General features: G+C 36.3%; 2 protein-coding genes across 2 annotated transcripts in view; one reads left to right on the top strand and one right to left on the bottom strand.

Annotated features, from left to right (window-relative positions):
* The window catches only part of syn2b (synapsin IIb), a 121,907-nt gene that overhangs the window by 40,617 nt on the left and 65,902 nt on the right, over positions 1-15,388 (bottom strand). The gene's annotated exons all lie outside the window — the stretch shown is intronic.
* On the top strand, positions 1,665-4,813 carry LOC306856477 (metalloproteinase inhibitor 3-like). The gene is made up of 5 exons (XM_079395791.1): positions 1,665-2,289; positions 2,842-2,918; positions 3,044-3,140; positions 3,864-3,982; positions 4,288-4,813. The coding sequence occupies exons 1-5, from the start codon at positions 2,160-2,162 to the stop codon at positions 4,453-4,455; spliced, it is 591 nt and encodes a 196-aa protein (XP_079251917.1). The 5' UTR covers positions 1,665-2,159; the 3' UTR covers positions 4,456-4,813.

Genomic DNA, 15,388 nt, shown 5'->3' on the forward strand with positions numbered 1-15,388 from the left:
CCCCTCTTGTCAAGCCCTTTGGATATTTTTTGCTGATCAAAGACCCACACTTGCACTAGGATTACTCTTGTGCCTTGCCGTGCCATACCCGTTTGCTGTTATTTGACCCTGCTTGTGATTTGACAGTTTATTGATAAAAGCTTGCACTTGGATCTGCTCACCTCACGTCTCGTCTCATCAGATCCATAACAATATAACAGTAATCAATATATTTTAAATCATAACATACAACACCAAAAGTGTAATAATGATAATAAAAAAATAAAAATAACACAAAAGTTGTCTGTTGCTTGTCAGTTGTTGTTTTTTTTTCGTGGGCAACAGTTGTTTAACATCAAAACACTGGATAAGGCACAATCAGAAACACACACGCACAAAATAAACCTTCAATAAAAATAAACCAAATCACTCAAACAACCAAACAAGAAAAGAAAGACCCATTCACCTTATTACCACCCCACAAGATACACAATAATAAAAAAAACACACACAAAAAAGAATCATCCAATGAAATCAACCCCAAAATAACTATTTCTGGGTTCCGAAATGAGCAATACCAATTTGAGCAAGAAGATGGTACGTAACCCAATACAATCACAATATTAACAACAACCTAAACAATCAAAATACACATAAAAACTCACAAAATACAAAAAAAAAAAAAAATAATAAATAAATTACTTTCGTACAAATCAATACCTACTCACATACAACACTCACGCACACACACGCACACACACACACACACACACACACACAATCAACCAACGACTCAACCAACAACCGCACCAGGGGCCTGTTTCATAAAACAAGTTTACCAAATAAGCCAGGCTTATTTCAGTTAGTCTGACTTATTTTGAACCAAATAAACTAACAATAAATCAGACTAACTGAAATAAACCTGGCATATTTGGTAAACTTGTTTTATGAAACAGGCACCAGGTGCTGAAGCAGTTCGGGTATGGCTGTACTCTAGAAGGGCCCAAGCTTAGAGCGCATCCAAGACAACGATAAATCCACCATCAAGCGAAGAGTACAAAGATTTGAAGTCCAATTATACAGCAGGCGCACAAGCGGGAATACCACGTCCCAAACTGGAACAGCTGGAAGTTAAGCCACAGCAAAGCAGCAGCTGGCAGGCTCTGCAAAACAAATAACAATGTCTCCTTGCTTTTTTCCCTCTTCTCCCCCCCAACTGTTTCCTCGCATAACTGCGATTAAAGGGAGAATTACCTTTCAGATGTGCTATATTTTACATGCACGTAAACATGGTCTGGATGCACCCAGCTAATCTAAAATTACACAACCAACAAATCATCATTAAACAAAAAAACTACATTGAAATCCACCCTGCACCCATCCTAAATTAACAATCCCTCTCATCTCACCCCTGAAGGTTTCAAACAACTTCCCTTACCAGAGGAGTGAAGATATGAGCGATGATTTCTTAATTATACATATGCTTTAAATAAGAATATAAGTATTTGGCAAACACTTTATTTTTATGCCACATTATAGTGATAGAATGTGTGATGAAAGTATCTTATGCAACGCTTTGTAACATGCTGCCTTACAAACATTTCACAATTTGAGGGCTGATGTTTCCTGTTTCTACACTCTCTTTCTTTGTTCTCTTATAACTGTGCTGTGATGGGATGTACAGTAATGTATGTTTCATTATGATTGTGTGGATCCATCAGCCTCAGCAGCCCAAAGCTGTGTTTCACTGGGAGTCTGACAACAGCATTATTTTACAGGACATTTTCAACAGAAGCTCTTTTTGGACGGTGGATAAAGCTCTCAAAGTCACAGTGTGTTTCCACAGTACAATGAACTCTTACATGAAGTTGAAATATCAAGGAAAATGTGATTTCTCATGATGGTTTACCAAAGTGTTTTTTTGTTTTATTCTGTTATCGCTCAATCTTTTGTACGTTATGCGGAACTGGACTCTTGATGAGCACACTTGAGTGTGGATGTGCGTGACTGTGCATGAGGTGGGGTTACTGAGGTTAGATGGGTGGGAGGCATAAGAGCGATATAAGATGCCCACTATGATTTAGAGATCTTTAGAGAGAGACAAAGCAAGCTGTATCTGGTCCAGAGCCTGAGTCTATAGTGTAGTCTTGTTCTGAGAGAGAGAGAGAGAGAGAGAAAGCATGTCTGCTGTTGTGACTCTAGCGCTGCTGTTCTTCTTGTCTGTGGCACTGAATGAACAGGTGACCGAGGGCTGCTCATGTTTACCAAGACGCCCTCACCCACAACAGCACTTCTGCGCTTCTGACGTAGGTACGTCAAACACATGCATAGCTAATCAAACATGAACAGGTGCTGTATTCAAATATGTAGATTGCATGCTGCTTTAAGATCTTACATTTCTTGTATTTCAGTTCATTTACATTAGTTCAGTGACTTGAATTATTGAACTACACATTAAGTTTATGGAGAGTACGATGATGAAACCTTAAATTTTTCTAAATTACAGTATAAGACAATATATGACATTAATTAAATCTGTTTTATTTTTTTCAGTAACAAGAGCTCTTTTCTTGTGCAGTGTCAAATTATTTAAAGGGACAGTTCACAAAAATGAAAATTCTGTCTTCATTTATTCGCCCATTTCATTTCATACCTGTTTGACTTTTTCCCCGTGGAACACAAAGGAAGATATTGAGAAATGTCTGTGTTTTTCAATGGGCTCCAGTGTCGTTTTTAAAGTATCTTCCTTTGTGTTCAAACTTGTAAAACTTGAAATACGAAATACAAATTAATTTTCCAGGAACAAAAACAAACAAACAAAAAAAAAACATTATTGTCACATCTGACTCTTTTACCAATTAGTGATTCGAGCTAAGGTCATAGGAAAGGTGACCAGAACTCTCCCTGGATTAACTGCATACAAAATCCAGCCTATTACGGTGAGAAAATGTGCCTGACACATCATTATCCAATACAATCATTTTTTAACAAGAAGTGTTTGTGTGTATGTACGTGTGTGTGTATATCTATATTATTATTTTATTTTTAATTTTTTTAAATCCAGACATTTAAGCAATTAGACAAGAAGAAAATTAAGGTCATCTACACATCTCAAACTTCATGTGGCATTGATCTGATCAACGGCGAGTATCTGCTGTCAGGTAAAATCTTTTACTATCTCTAGGCAGAGTTTGAGTCGAAACTGAGCACCCTGATTCCTGATGCTGCTTATTAACATCCGTTGAGGCTGAAATATGCTTCACAAATGATTTACAATCTGGACAGATTTCACAGAAAACCCCATTGTTTATTCATTTATTCAACTTCAATTATTTTAGCTTCAGACTCTGATTTCATCCAGTGTGAGAATATCACAGGTTGATAATATCTGAGATGATTTTAGAGCACAAATTGTTTCACTTATCATGCATCTCTTAGCAACAAGACACGTTTCTGCATGAGTTTGTGGTGTTTGGAATGAGTTCAGAGTCTGTTTGTTTGCAATCCTCAGTTGTTTCGTGTATGACATCCAGGTTTCCTCTGTAACATTTACAAAGACAGCATAGCATATGTGTTTGGATTTGATCTGTATTCTAGTCAAATTAAGCCTCACGTTCCTTTTTAATAGCTCAAAAACCATACTTAAGAACTTGAGAACACACTTCATTATTAAACAGTAATTGACCTAAGACTAACCCTAAATCCTCAAAGAAAATCCTAATATTATCCAGGATCTCAAACCAATAAAAAACAACAATGCATCTCAACAGAACACGAGGGTTCAATAAGTGAGGACATCTCTAGGCACAAAAATTTGAATGAAAAAATAACTTTAACTGTGTAATTAATTGAGATACATTAGTGTTTGTTTTTTTCCACCTAAGGACATGTCAAGGACGGCAGGGTCGTTGTTAATTTATGTGACCGTGTGGAGCGTTGGGACAGTATCTCCTCAGTTCAAAAGCTGTACTTCAGCATGTATCAGAGAGGCTGTGTTTGTGAGGTAATAATCCAAATCATATTTTTACAATAATTCACCATAGTCTAAATTCTTCAGAGCTCAGTGCTGTTGAAATCCAGTGGCTTTCATTTTCACCCAGCTAAATTGTCTGCCATTTTGAATGCTGTCAAACATGTACTAATGGGTGTTGCATTTTCATACTTGGCTTTGTAATTTCTACTTGCAGCCCTTTGTACTGGCCTCTGACTGTTATCGTTCATTTATTGTATTTTTTCAAGTATTAAAACAGTTGTTGTTGTGTTATAAGTACAGACATGAGTTCATCTTTCAAACTGTGATCTCTACAGATCTCGCCCTGTACTGGAGCGTCCTGTTTGATCAAGATGCTTCAGAAAAAATGTCTGATGAAAGTCGATGATTCATCCAGTCTTGATTATCAAGAGGCTCGATTTCAGTCTATTTGCCTGCCAGGCCATGGCGGCTTCTGCAGTTGGCAAGAAATTATTGTTGACTAACTACAAAAGCTCCTAAAAATGACGCCCTGAAGAACAAGAGCATCAGCCATTCGTCAGTGTGCATTTTAGCCCTTTTATTCTCCAGAATGCTTAGAATGCTAAGAACATTTTTAAATGAATTTAAACAAGTTAATGAAGCTTTGCAATGCAGTAAGCAAATACATACAAAAACACTGTTTTCATGGAGATATGCAATCAACCATTAAACAATTTTGCACGTAAAAGCATCTGTGTGTATTTAATGGGAAATATAAGCATGTTTATAAAAATATGGATGTTCTTAGTGAAAAAAGCATTCATCTGGTATTGTTTTTCGCTTTTCTATTCTGATGAACATTGTGTTAAAAAAGGATATTTTAATAAAATAAAAAAAACTGCAACAAACAGCAACATTTAAGGTTAATTCCACAGAACAACAGCCACATCAGACTACTTCACTAGAAACCGCAGAAACAGCATTAGCTTGTTTGCACAATGCAGAAAGCTGACAATGATTGTAAAACTGCATTGCAGAGGCATTATATTGAAACACGGTGTGTATACGCTGCATAGAGGGGGCACTACTGAGACAGATTGAGTCTGCTGAATGACAACAAATAACCTAACATATTCTTTTGGGGGGAAAAACATGATGATCAGAAATCAATTTTAACTCATTTCTGCTTGTATTTCTCTTAAAAATGGCAAAAACAGCAAACACTTTGCCCAAATTACCAAAATATCCAAATAGTATAAGCCTATTTTTTCCTGAATAAATAAATAAATGTATTAATTTAGCAGAAGTTTCAATCACAGCATCACGCCAGAACCAAACCCTTATGAAAAGCAGTTCACTTTAGCACACTTTATAATAAATAAATATTTAAATTTAAGTTAATGTCATTACTTGTATGCATGTCATGTATCAATACAACACATTAGGATTGATGTGTATTAACTTTAAATGGAATATCAAATAACACACTACAATTAAAATTATGAATAGATATTTTACATGTCCCGTACATCTTTAAAACACAATAATTATTAAATTATTCAAATTAAAACATGATTATTAAACATGTACTTTAAAGTAAAACCTTAAATTTGAATTTTTAAAAAAATGCATTTTAAATGGAAGTGTCTCTTTTTAAGTGCACTTAAGTGGCATTTATTCGATTAATATTATATTATCTGCAAAGTTCTATTTTAATGTACCTTTAATATTTGAAGTACACTACAAGTGCACAGTCACTACTATTAGGCACACAGGTTTTTCACAAGAGGGTATGTTAGCAGCAGCAGTGGGGGTTTTTTGTCATCAGGACATCAGGGGCACCAGGGTTGATGACATAGGACATATCCGTAGTGCACGCTCCTGTGAGAATATGCTAGTGTCGTGAGAAACAACGCTTGTTTACAGAAGCAAAGGAAGCAACGTTTCCTTACTTTAGCAAAAGAAAACCAGTCTCATTTTGGCTTATATCGAAATCCTCCAGAATTTTTCTTTTCAAATCCTCCTTTTGTACTTTTAATTCGTGACCGCTGTTCTCCCAGACACATGCGTTAACCGGAACGGCATCCACGTATGACAGTTAGTGCAAGCTAGAGAAAAGTGTTTATAACGTTTTAAATAGGGATACTTTTCTTACAAAACTGCATCAATTCGCTACAGGAATTTATTTGGACAACTGCGGTAATGCATTTTGACATTTTTGCAATAAATTCTTGTGATTATACATGTCTGTCTGTTACGTTTCTATTATCTGTATAAAGTATATTTAAATGTTTAGTGTACCTTGTAAATATTGTATCAATACAATCAAGCATCAATCCAAATATACAAAAACGTTTTTGTACTAATAGCCAGAGCTGGGTAGTAACTGATTACATGTAATCTGGATTACGTAATCAGATTCCAAAAATTAAGTACTTGTAATCAGAGTAAATTACATTTTAAAATACTCGTAATCAGACTACAGTTACTTTTTTATGGATTACATGATTACATATTATTCACACAATAGCAATAAATTATTCATAAATCATTGATTCTCCTTAATTTCTCTTTTTCATCTTTTAAATTTTCCTTTCTAAAATAGCCTACTGATTATATACTTATTATATATATATATGTATAAATAGTCCAGTATTGCGGACATTCACACAAAGATCAGTCATTAGTCAGGTGGCGACAGCATTTGACCACTGGATTAACAAAAATCATTTCAGGTTTAAGAAGGGTTTCAACATTGCATCAACTACTGATGAACACATTCATTTTTATTTGAATTATTACTCTGTAGGTTTTTTAACCATGTATTATTAATTATAGCTAATTAAAATACACATATTAACGTTATTTCTTAGATACATGTAATGCAGGCATTCCAAAACCTTATTCACCAAATATATTTGCTTTAAGTACCCCTGAGATTTTAAAATAAATATTTCAATAATTAAGTATCACATTTGCATGTTCACGGTTTCTTTGATTAATGATCACATGGCATGCAGGTAAATAAAAATATTTAATCTTTTTTAGTAAGTGTTTTATTTAAAACAAAGACTATAGAAACACAAAGACTGTTCACTCCTATACTTATGAATGGGAGAAACTGCAACACGCAATATGGAGGAATAGTCCCACCTTCGAAATGAAAGAGCCAAATTTCCCATAGAAACCTGACTAGACCAGCCAATCCATATGCACAGTATAAGCAGGTTATGATTCTGCATGCGCATTGCCTGGTCTAGCCTGAAAAAGAAGCTTTTTAAACGCTATTTGAGCATAAGAAACAACATTCATGGGGCAATTAATTTCAGATTTGTGTTGCTGATTTGACATAATGTGAGTTCAGTAGTGTTTGAGATTTCAGGATTCCCCTGTTCATTAAGATTGTCTTGTACGAGCTGACCGGAGGCGTTGCAAATATGACCGCCAAGTGAAGAGACTTTCCTCGAAAGGGAGTTCAAATAAAAAAAAAAAAAAAATGAAATAAAAAAAAGGGAGTTTGTTTTAAAACGATTTATTTTAATTTTATTTTTTTATGATTTATTTAATTGTCAGCTTTTCATTAAACTCATAACCCACCTGCTAGTTTGGGAAACTGTGATATAATGTTTAATGCACTTGAAATTACAATGAATGGAACAAGTTTTCTTACTCTTTGCATTTTTTAAATCATTATGGTACACGATAATGCTATTTAAATCAATGTGATAAACGAGATAAATCAAAAGTAATCTAAAAGTAATCTCAAAGTAATCTGATTATATTACCTAAAATGTGTAATGTAACAGATTACGTTACTGACTACAATTTTTGTCATGTAATCTGGAAAAAGTAACGGATTACAATTTGTAAGTAATCTACCCAGCTCTGCTAATAGCCAACATGTTCGGTACTAATACCTATGTATAACATAGATTGCACTATAGATTCTATTTACACTATGTTGAAATAGCAGGATTTTCTGCTATTTAGTACACTACTTATTCCAAATAGTGGCAATTATCTACATCTCAGTATTGTAGTACATTATAAAACAGTATGCAATAATAACGTATTGAGTGTAAATTATAATTTTATTTCAGATTATTAAATGGATGCCACCTAATCGGGACAAAAAAAGGCCGCCCTGCACAAACCTTAACCCTAGCTGATACTTTATTTTCAAGTTTTCAATTATTTACTTCATTTTTATTGAAAATAAATGCCTTTCCAATGTGATATGAGATTTGAAAAGGGAGAAAAAAAGTTCAGCAAAAGGTGCATTTATGTCAAAAATGACTACAGCATAGAGCCCTGCGCGGGACTGTTTTCTTCATCCCGCTCCCGCCCGCGCCCGCCGAATGTCTGACCATTACCGCCCGCTCCCGCAACGTGTGTGTTACACTCCCACCCGCTCCAGCAATATGTATGTCCACTCCCGCCCGCACCCGCAAAACTCTGAGAATTTATTCCCGCACGATAATAGAGATGCATTGATTTTGTGTCTTCTCCCATCCCGCAGGAAAAAAAAAAACGTATTGTATTGCTATTATTAAAGAGATTCATGTTTGTTTCTTTCCCTGACCTGCATGTATTCTGACGCACTGGTAGGGAAGATGAATATAGCCTGGGCTATCGGGGACATCTAAAACGCTTAGGCTACCGCGCGTTTCTTTAGACTTCACGTACTTTGATTTTGTTGACAATGACATCATGTCGCTAGGCTACCTCCCGATCCCGCAGTGTTTTTTTTTAGCCGCCCATTCCCGCCCGCAGCAAAGTTCAAACCGCCCGCTCCCGCGAGATTTGCGTTGGGTCCTGCGGGACCCGGCGGGTCCCAATCCCATTGCAGCCCTCTACTACAGCACACATTTTACCATCAATGCCACTACAACTGTTGTTAGCCTATCATCTTTTGTAGTGTTGACTAGCCCAATCGCACATTGGTGGGCGGAGTTAGTGTAAATAGTCTCTGCCAACAGGGCGGGCCATTTGCACTATAGTGTAAACAGACACTCCGTAAAAGAAATACACATTGCTATAATATCAAATATTAAGATTCTGCATTGGGTCTGGGCTATATAAGGCTCAGGTGTGGCTCAGTTTTGGGTCTTTCAGTTTACTTAAGGCTGAGAATCAGTACCAATGCTAAAACCTATTTAGGCCCAGTGCAGGGCCACTTATGGGCTATTAATTGGCTGAAACTCAGGCCAGTTATGGCACATGTGTGGCCCTTGTCTTTAATCCAGACCTGGGCCACTCCAGGGCCATCATTCTTTGTGGTATGTGAGCTGAGGGAAAAGGGGCTGTGTGGACCGGAGCTGGGCCAGAAAAATGGCATGTGTGGAGCGGAACATGAGCGGCAGTTCTGCATGGAGAATATTGAGCGGAGCGTGTGGCAGCGGCTAGAGGAGAGCGAAACCTGCGTGCTGATCACTGCTGGGCGGTGTGGCACATCATATACTTTTGGCTTTTTTTCTCTTTCGGCAGAAAACCGAAAAGGCCATTTTCGGAAATCGAAAATTCGGTGCATCCCTAGCAATAATCTTGTAAATAATGTTTAGTTTCTTGTTATTTCAGTTCGGTTTAATTTTGTGTTGCTTAGCAGCGTTGTTAGTTGGAGGAAAAGAGTGAAGGAGTGCATAAGGCCCAGAGGTATGAGGCGTCCACTATCTGCTCCCCACCCGCCCCAAACATTATTTTGTGATCGCATTTGCAACTGAAAACTACTACATGCGACTGACCTGATCAGCATATTTGTGTTTGCGCTCAAGAGAGCTTCAAAGGTTTCTACAACATGTTTTTGCAGCAATGAGTAATGTATTTATTGATTCCTTGAACTCAATATTAATCCACTCACTGCTCAAAACACCTGCTTTCTCCGATTTCTCCCCTTCCGACAATCCTAGGTGATGTCCCGATTATCTTGGTGGTTCTAAAGATTATCTTATCAGATTTTCCTTTGGTGTGAGGTGTGTTAAGAGTGACTGAATCTGCTCGGAAAAATGTTGGAGGCGCCCCTATTGCGAATCATAAATATTCAACATGTTGAATATTTACGATCAGAAACCTGATGTGTGTGTGTGGGGGGGGGTCCCGAGGACACCACACACTATAGGAGCAAAACGGTTAAATCAATTTTTTTGTTCTCATCACATTTAGAAGATCTTGTAAGATTTTAAAAATCTTTTAGTGTGTACCCAGCATTAGTTTCTGAATGAATCAGCCGTTCAAACGAATCAATTGAATGAATGATTAAGTGATAAACTCAGACTTGTCACCGCCTACTGGCTGTTTTAGTTACACTTTTTAAAGTATCATTTCAGTTATTTAAATAATTTAAATGAATCAAATGTTATATTTGTTAAATTTTGGAATTTGACATAAAATATGACATTCTTTCAACAGAGGTAAAAATAATAATAAATGCCCGTGTAAATCAATTTAAGGAGTCAAATATCACCCCGTAAAGGGAAGGCTAATTTTGGTTATTGATCAGAAGGTGCTCCTGAATTTGTTGACTGTGCTCCTAATTAAAAATAATAATAATAATACATTTTAATAAATTTTTAAAGTGATGTTAAGGGGGCTCCATAAAAGATTCAGTGCACAGGGCCCAGAATTCCTAGCTATGGCCCTGTTCAAAGGACTTGCTTTTTACGAATCATCAAGGACCAAAATCTTCTTTACTGTTGTACTCAAGAAAAAATAAATGTCACCCACATCTTGGATTGCCTGAGGGTGAATAAATTAGCAGCAAGCTTTCCTTTTTTAATTTTTTTTTTTTTTATATCAAGAGGCTTTCAATGCTAGCATGTCTCAACTCAGTATGGGATGACTAAGTTCATATATACGGATATACTGTAGATGTTAGCACTTAAAATGGTGATATCAACAGTCTACTGGTTGTTTGGTAAGTGTTTTTTACTTTGATATCAGTTTTATGAAAATCTGTTGACAGATTGCATGTAATATTAATTAAAATGTTATGTCCTTAAGACCTCTTTTTATATGTCCACAAACATATACAGTTAAATAAAAATCAGGCTTTTTTAATAACAGATATGCTTTAAATAAGAATGCAAATATTTGGCAAACACTTTATTTTTATGCCACATTATAGTAATAGAATGTGTGATGAAAGTCTCTTATGTAACGCTTTGTAACATGCTGCCTTACAAACATTTCACAATTTGAGGGCTGATGTTTCCTGTTTCTACACTCTCACTCTTTGTTCTCTTATAACTGTGCTGTGATGGGATGTACAGTAGAGTATGTTTCTGTCACAATCTCCAGCTGGAGTGCCCATGAGCTGCTCTAGAGGGCACTTCACCCTCCACTGTTTTCCAGACTCCATTTCCCATAAGACCCCATGCCTAAACTGATTACATAATTGCTTGATTGAATGATTGTTTCCTGTCTGCAGGACTATTTAAGCTACACACAAACACACACTCAGGGCAAAGCAAAGCAGAGCAGAGCAGAGCAGAGCAGAGCAGAGCAGAGCAGAGCAGAGCAGAGCAGAGCAGAGCAGAGCAGTACAGTATCTGGTCCAGAGGCTGAATCTATAGTGTAGTCTTGTTCTGAGAGAGCGAGATCATGTCTGCTGCTGTGACTCTAGCGCTGTTGTTCTTCTTGTCTGTGGCACTGAATGAACAGGTGACCGAGGGCTGCAAATGTATTCAAAGACACCCGCAACAGCAGTTCTGCACGTCTGACATAGGTACGTCAAACATGTGCATGGCTAATCAAACATGAACAGGTTTCCAAAACTACTGGTGCCATATTCAAATCTGTAGGTTGCATGCTGTTTTAAGATGTTAGGAAATGTTAAACTTCTTGCACTTCAGTTCATTAACAGTAGTTCAATGACTTGAATTATTGAACTACACATTAGGTTTATGGAAAGTACTGGGACTGAACCACAAGTAACCCATTAACTTTATTTGTAGTTAATTAGTGCAAGACATTATTTAAACAAGTCTGTCTTTTTTTCTTTTTTCTTGGTGGCTATTCTTGTGTAGTGGCAAATTTATTTAAAGGGATGGTTCACCCAAAAATTAAAATTGTCATTTTAATCACCTGTATATAATTTCAGACCTGACTTTCTTGAACGCAAGATATTTTGAGATGTCTGTTTTTCAATGGGGCTCCAGTGTTGTTTGGTTCCCAACAGTCTCAAGTATCTTGAAATGTTTTTGCTATAGACATAATGTAATCCAGGGACGTGTTTTTTTTTTTTTTTTTTTTTTTTTTTTTTTTTTTTTTGGTCACATGTGACTCTTACCAATTAGTGATTCGAGCCAAGATCATTAGAAAGAGGTTCAGCATTTACCCTGGATTCAATGCATACGAACTTCACCTAATCGAGGTGAGAACGAACTTGATGCATCTTTCAAATTCAAAATGTAAACTTCAAATTAATTTTTTTTTTTTTTTTTTTCATTCCAGTCATTTAAGCAGCAAGACAAGAAGAGAATTCGGGTAATCTACACAGCTCAAACGTCATGTGGCATTCATCTGGAAAACCACGAGTATCTGCTGTCAGGTAAAGTCTTTTACTATCTGAGTTTGAGTTGCAACTGAACACCCTGATTCCTGATGCTGTCTGTGATCATCAATTTAGGCTGGAATACGCTACACAAATCACTCCTATACTTACAGTATGGAAAAGTCCGTGCTAGGTGCTGAAAGTCAGAGCCATTCTGCAAATTTGGGGCTGTCGGAGTTGACCGATTTAGCAGAAAATCACATGCTGTATTCAGTTACAGTTTCAATTATTTTTTTTGTTTTTAAGCTTCAGACTCCGATTCTATCCTGTCTGAGAATTTCACATTTGATATTGTGACCATTTTATAGCACTCATTGTTTTCAATCATGCGTCTCCAAGCAACAAGACGTGTTTCTTTGTGAGTTTGTGGAGTTTGGAATGAGTTTAGTCTGTTAGTTTGCAAACCTCGGTTGTGAATTGTATTCAGTTTTTCCTCTGAACAAATTCTAAACTAGGTTGAAATGCTGTGCTTTTTTTTTTTTTTTTTTTTTTTTCTTTTTTTTTTTTATATAAATGTAGAGTAGTCAGACCAATTAAGCGGCATGTTCCTCTTTAACACCTCAAAGAACAGACTTAAGAACTCTACATTAAATGCTTAATTGGTAAACCGTAACTATCCTCTGTGATGTTGCACTTCTCAAGACTAATATTATCCAGGACCTCAAACACAAGCTCAACAGAACATGAGGGTTCAATAAGTGAGGACATCTCTAGGTACAAAAGTTGTGCGTGTATATACAGTATAATGAGCTTTAGTTGTAAAACTTATACATTTTTCTTATGTATGTTACCAGATGATTCCTTTTGCACAATCTTACTCCACTGCATCCTAGATTTAAACTGATTTTGTCTGGTCAGAGGACAATGACACTATTTCCCCGTCTAAATGCTGTAAAGCTGATATAAGCCACCCAGCTTTATATCAAGCTGATGTAAAGCTGCTTTGACACAATTTGCATTGTTAAAAGCGCTATACAAATAATACTGACTATTTATTTGTTTTTTCCCACCTAAGGACATGTCGAGGACCGCAAGGTCGTTGTTGACTTATGTGACCTTGTGATGAGTTGGGACAGTATCTCCTCCTTTCAAAAGCAGTACCTCAGCATGCATCAGAGACTTTGTACCTGTGAGGTAATGATCTAAACCATGTTCTTACAATAATAATTCATGATGGTCTGAACTACAGAGTTCAGAGATGTTGAAATCCAGTGGCTTTCACTTTTGCCCAAGTAAACTTTCTGCCATTTTGGATGTTGTCAAACATAGGCTCTGGTCTTGTTCAGACCAAACAATGCTTATCTACTTTTTTTTTTATATATATATAAGATTCACGTTTAATGCATAAATTAACTTGAAAAGCACATCCCAGATGCCATACAAGAAGTTCGTAACGCTTCTAATGAAACTTTCTAGAAGGAAGCTTCATTGGGTTTGTAGTCTTTACTTGCAGACGTTGTATTAACCATAAACTGTCCCTTATTGGTGTATTGTAGTTTTTGTAGTAAAACTGTTTGTTGGTACAGACATGAGTTCAGTCATCTCTCAAACTGTGATCTCTACAGATCTCGGCCTGTACTGGAAAGAGCTGTTTGAGCAAGATGCGTCATAAATGTTTGCTAAGATCCCAAAATGTAGCTGTTATTGATGATCAAGACGCTCTTCAGTCTATATGCCTGCCAAGCAGCGGCGGCTTCTGCAGATGGAAAAAACTCTAGCTTCAACGGACCAAAGACCACGTGCATCAGCCATTCGTCAGTGCGACCGTTTTGCCTTGTTTGTCAGTGCTTAGATGTTTAGTTAAACATTTTTACTGAAGCTTTGCAATACAGTCAATAACTACATACAAAAGTTTTCATGGAGATTTACAATTCACCATTAAACTATTTTCTATGAGAAAAGCGTCTGTTTTTAATGGGGATTGTATGTAGGGGTGTGCAGTGATGCCAGTATTTGTATCCGTAACGATCACAATTTATTCATATGAAACCAGAAGTAAGGGGAGCTTGAACTGGAACTTCATATAGTTATACTTTAAGACTATTTCGTGGCTTTTTTTTTTTTTTTTTGCCGTCACTGGAGAAAATGCTGTTTAAGTTGTCGTTTTATTGTAGCCTAATATTTTATTTAAATCTTCAAACAGTCGGAGCCAATACCCTTGTATAGGCAGTGCTATATCGCACTTATCAGCAATCAGATTCGTGGACCACAAAGGGTTTTTCTGCAACTACGCGCACTTTTGACGCTCCAATTGAAACTTCAACCCCTGTGAATTTTAACTTTAACCATCAGAGTCTGTAATGCTTGCATAAAGGTTAACAATTGCTTTGCTTCATTAAGATTTTAATCTGGAACTTGTTTTTCAACTCCTAAGTGTCATTACCTCAACGTTACAATGTTCATTATACACTTTAAATTTCAATTTATTATTCCAATAGCTTTCAAATTGTTTTTTTTTTTTTTTTTTTAATTCTGATATTAAAATGGAATAAAGCAAATCTAAAGTTGATTGTTGCAACAAACTGTTGAGGCATGCAGTACTTTGTTTTGCCCTCTAGTTTTTATTCTCCACTGCCTTTTCAGATTTTTCTCTCTTGTCAGCTGAGACCCTTTTTAATATGATCTGCCCATTTTCCTTTATAATGTTCTGTTTCCTTCTGTAGATATTCTGCCTAGCTCTCTGGGTCTCTAATTTCCTTTCTGCATTTCTTTTGATATTGTTGAATTTGGTCTCATCTACGTTTACGAAATTTTATGTTTAAATATAATTTACAGTAGACTTTGAACTTGTCTCTACCGCAACACAATGTCTTTAACGCAGCACCTAAATCTTCTGCGGTAAAGACGTTGCGGATTTTTTATTTATTTTATTTATTTATTTTTTTTTGCAGTGACATTTTCAGCTAACT

The sequence above is a fragment of the Barbus barbus genome (assembly GCF_936440315.1).
Source record: "Barbus barbus genome assembly, chromosome: 37".
Classification (NCBI taxonomy): domain Eukaryota; kingdom Metazoa; phylum Chordata; class Actinopteri; order Cypriniformes; family Cyprinidae; genus Barbus; species Barbus barbus.

Excerpts from the sequence above, each read along its gene's own strand:
- LOC306856477 (XM_079395791.1), top strand. The coding sequence starts at position 2,160 with ATGTCTGCTGTTGTGACTCTAGCGCTGCTGTTCTTCTTGTCTGTGGCA. Across the intron at positions 2,290-2,841 it reads CTTCTGCGCTTCTGACGTAG|TGATTCGAGCTAAGGTCATA; the intron begins GTACGTCAAACA and ends TTTACCAATTAG. Across the intron at positions 2,919-3,043 it reads ACAAAATCCAGCCTATTACG|ACATTTAAGCAATTAGACAA; the intron begins GTGAGAAAATGT and ends TTTTAAATCCAG.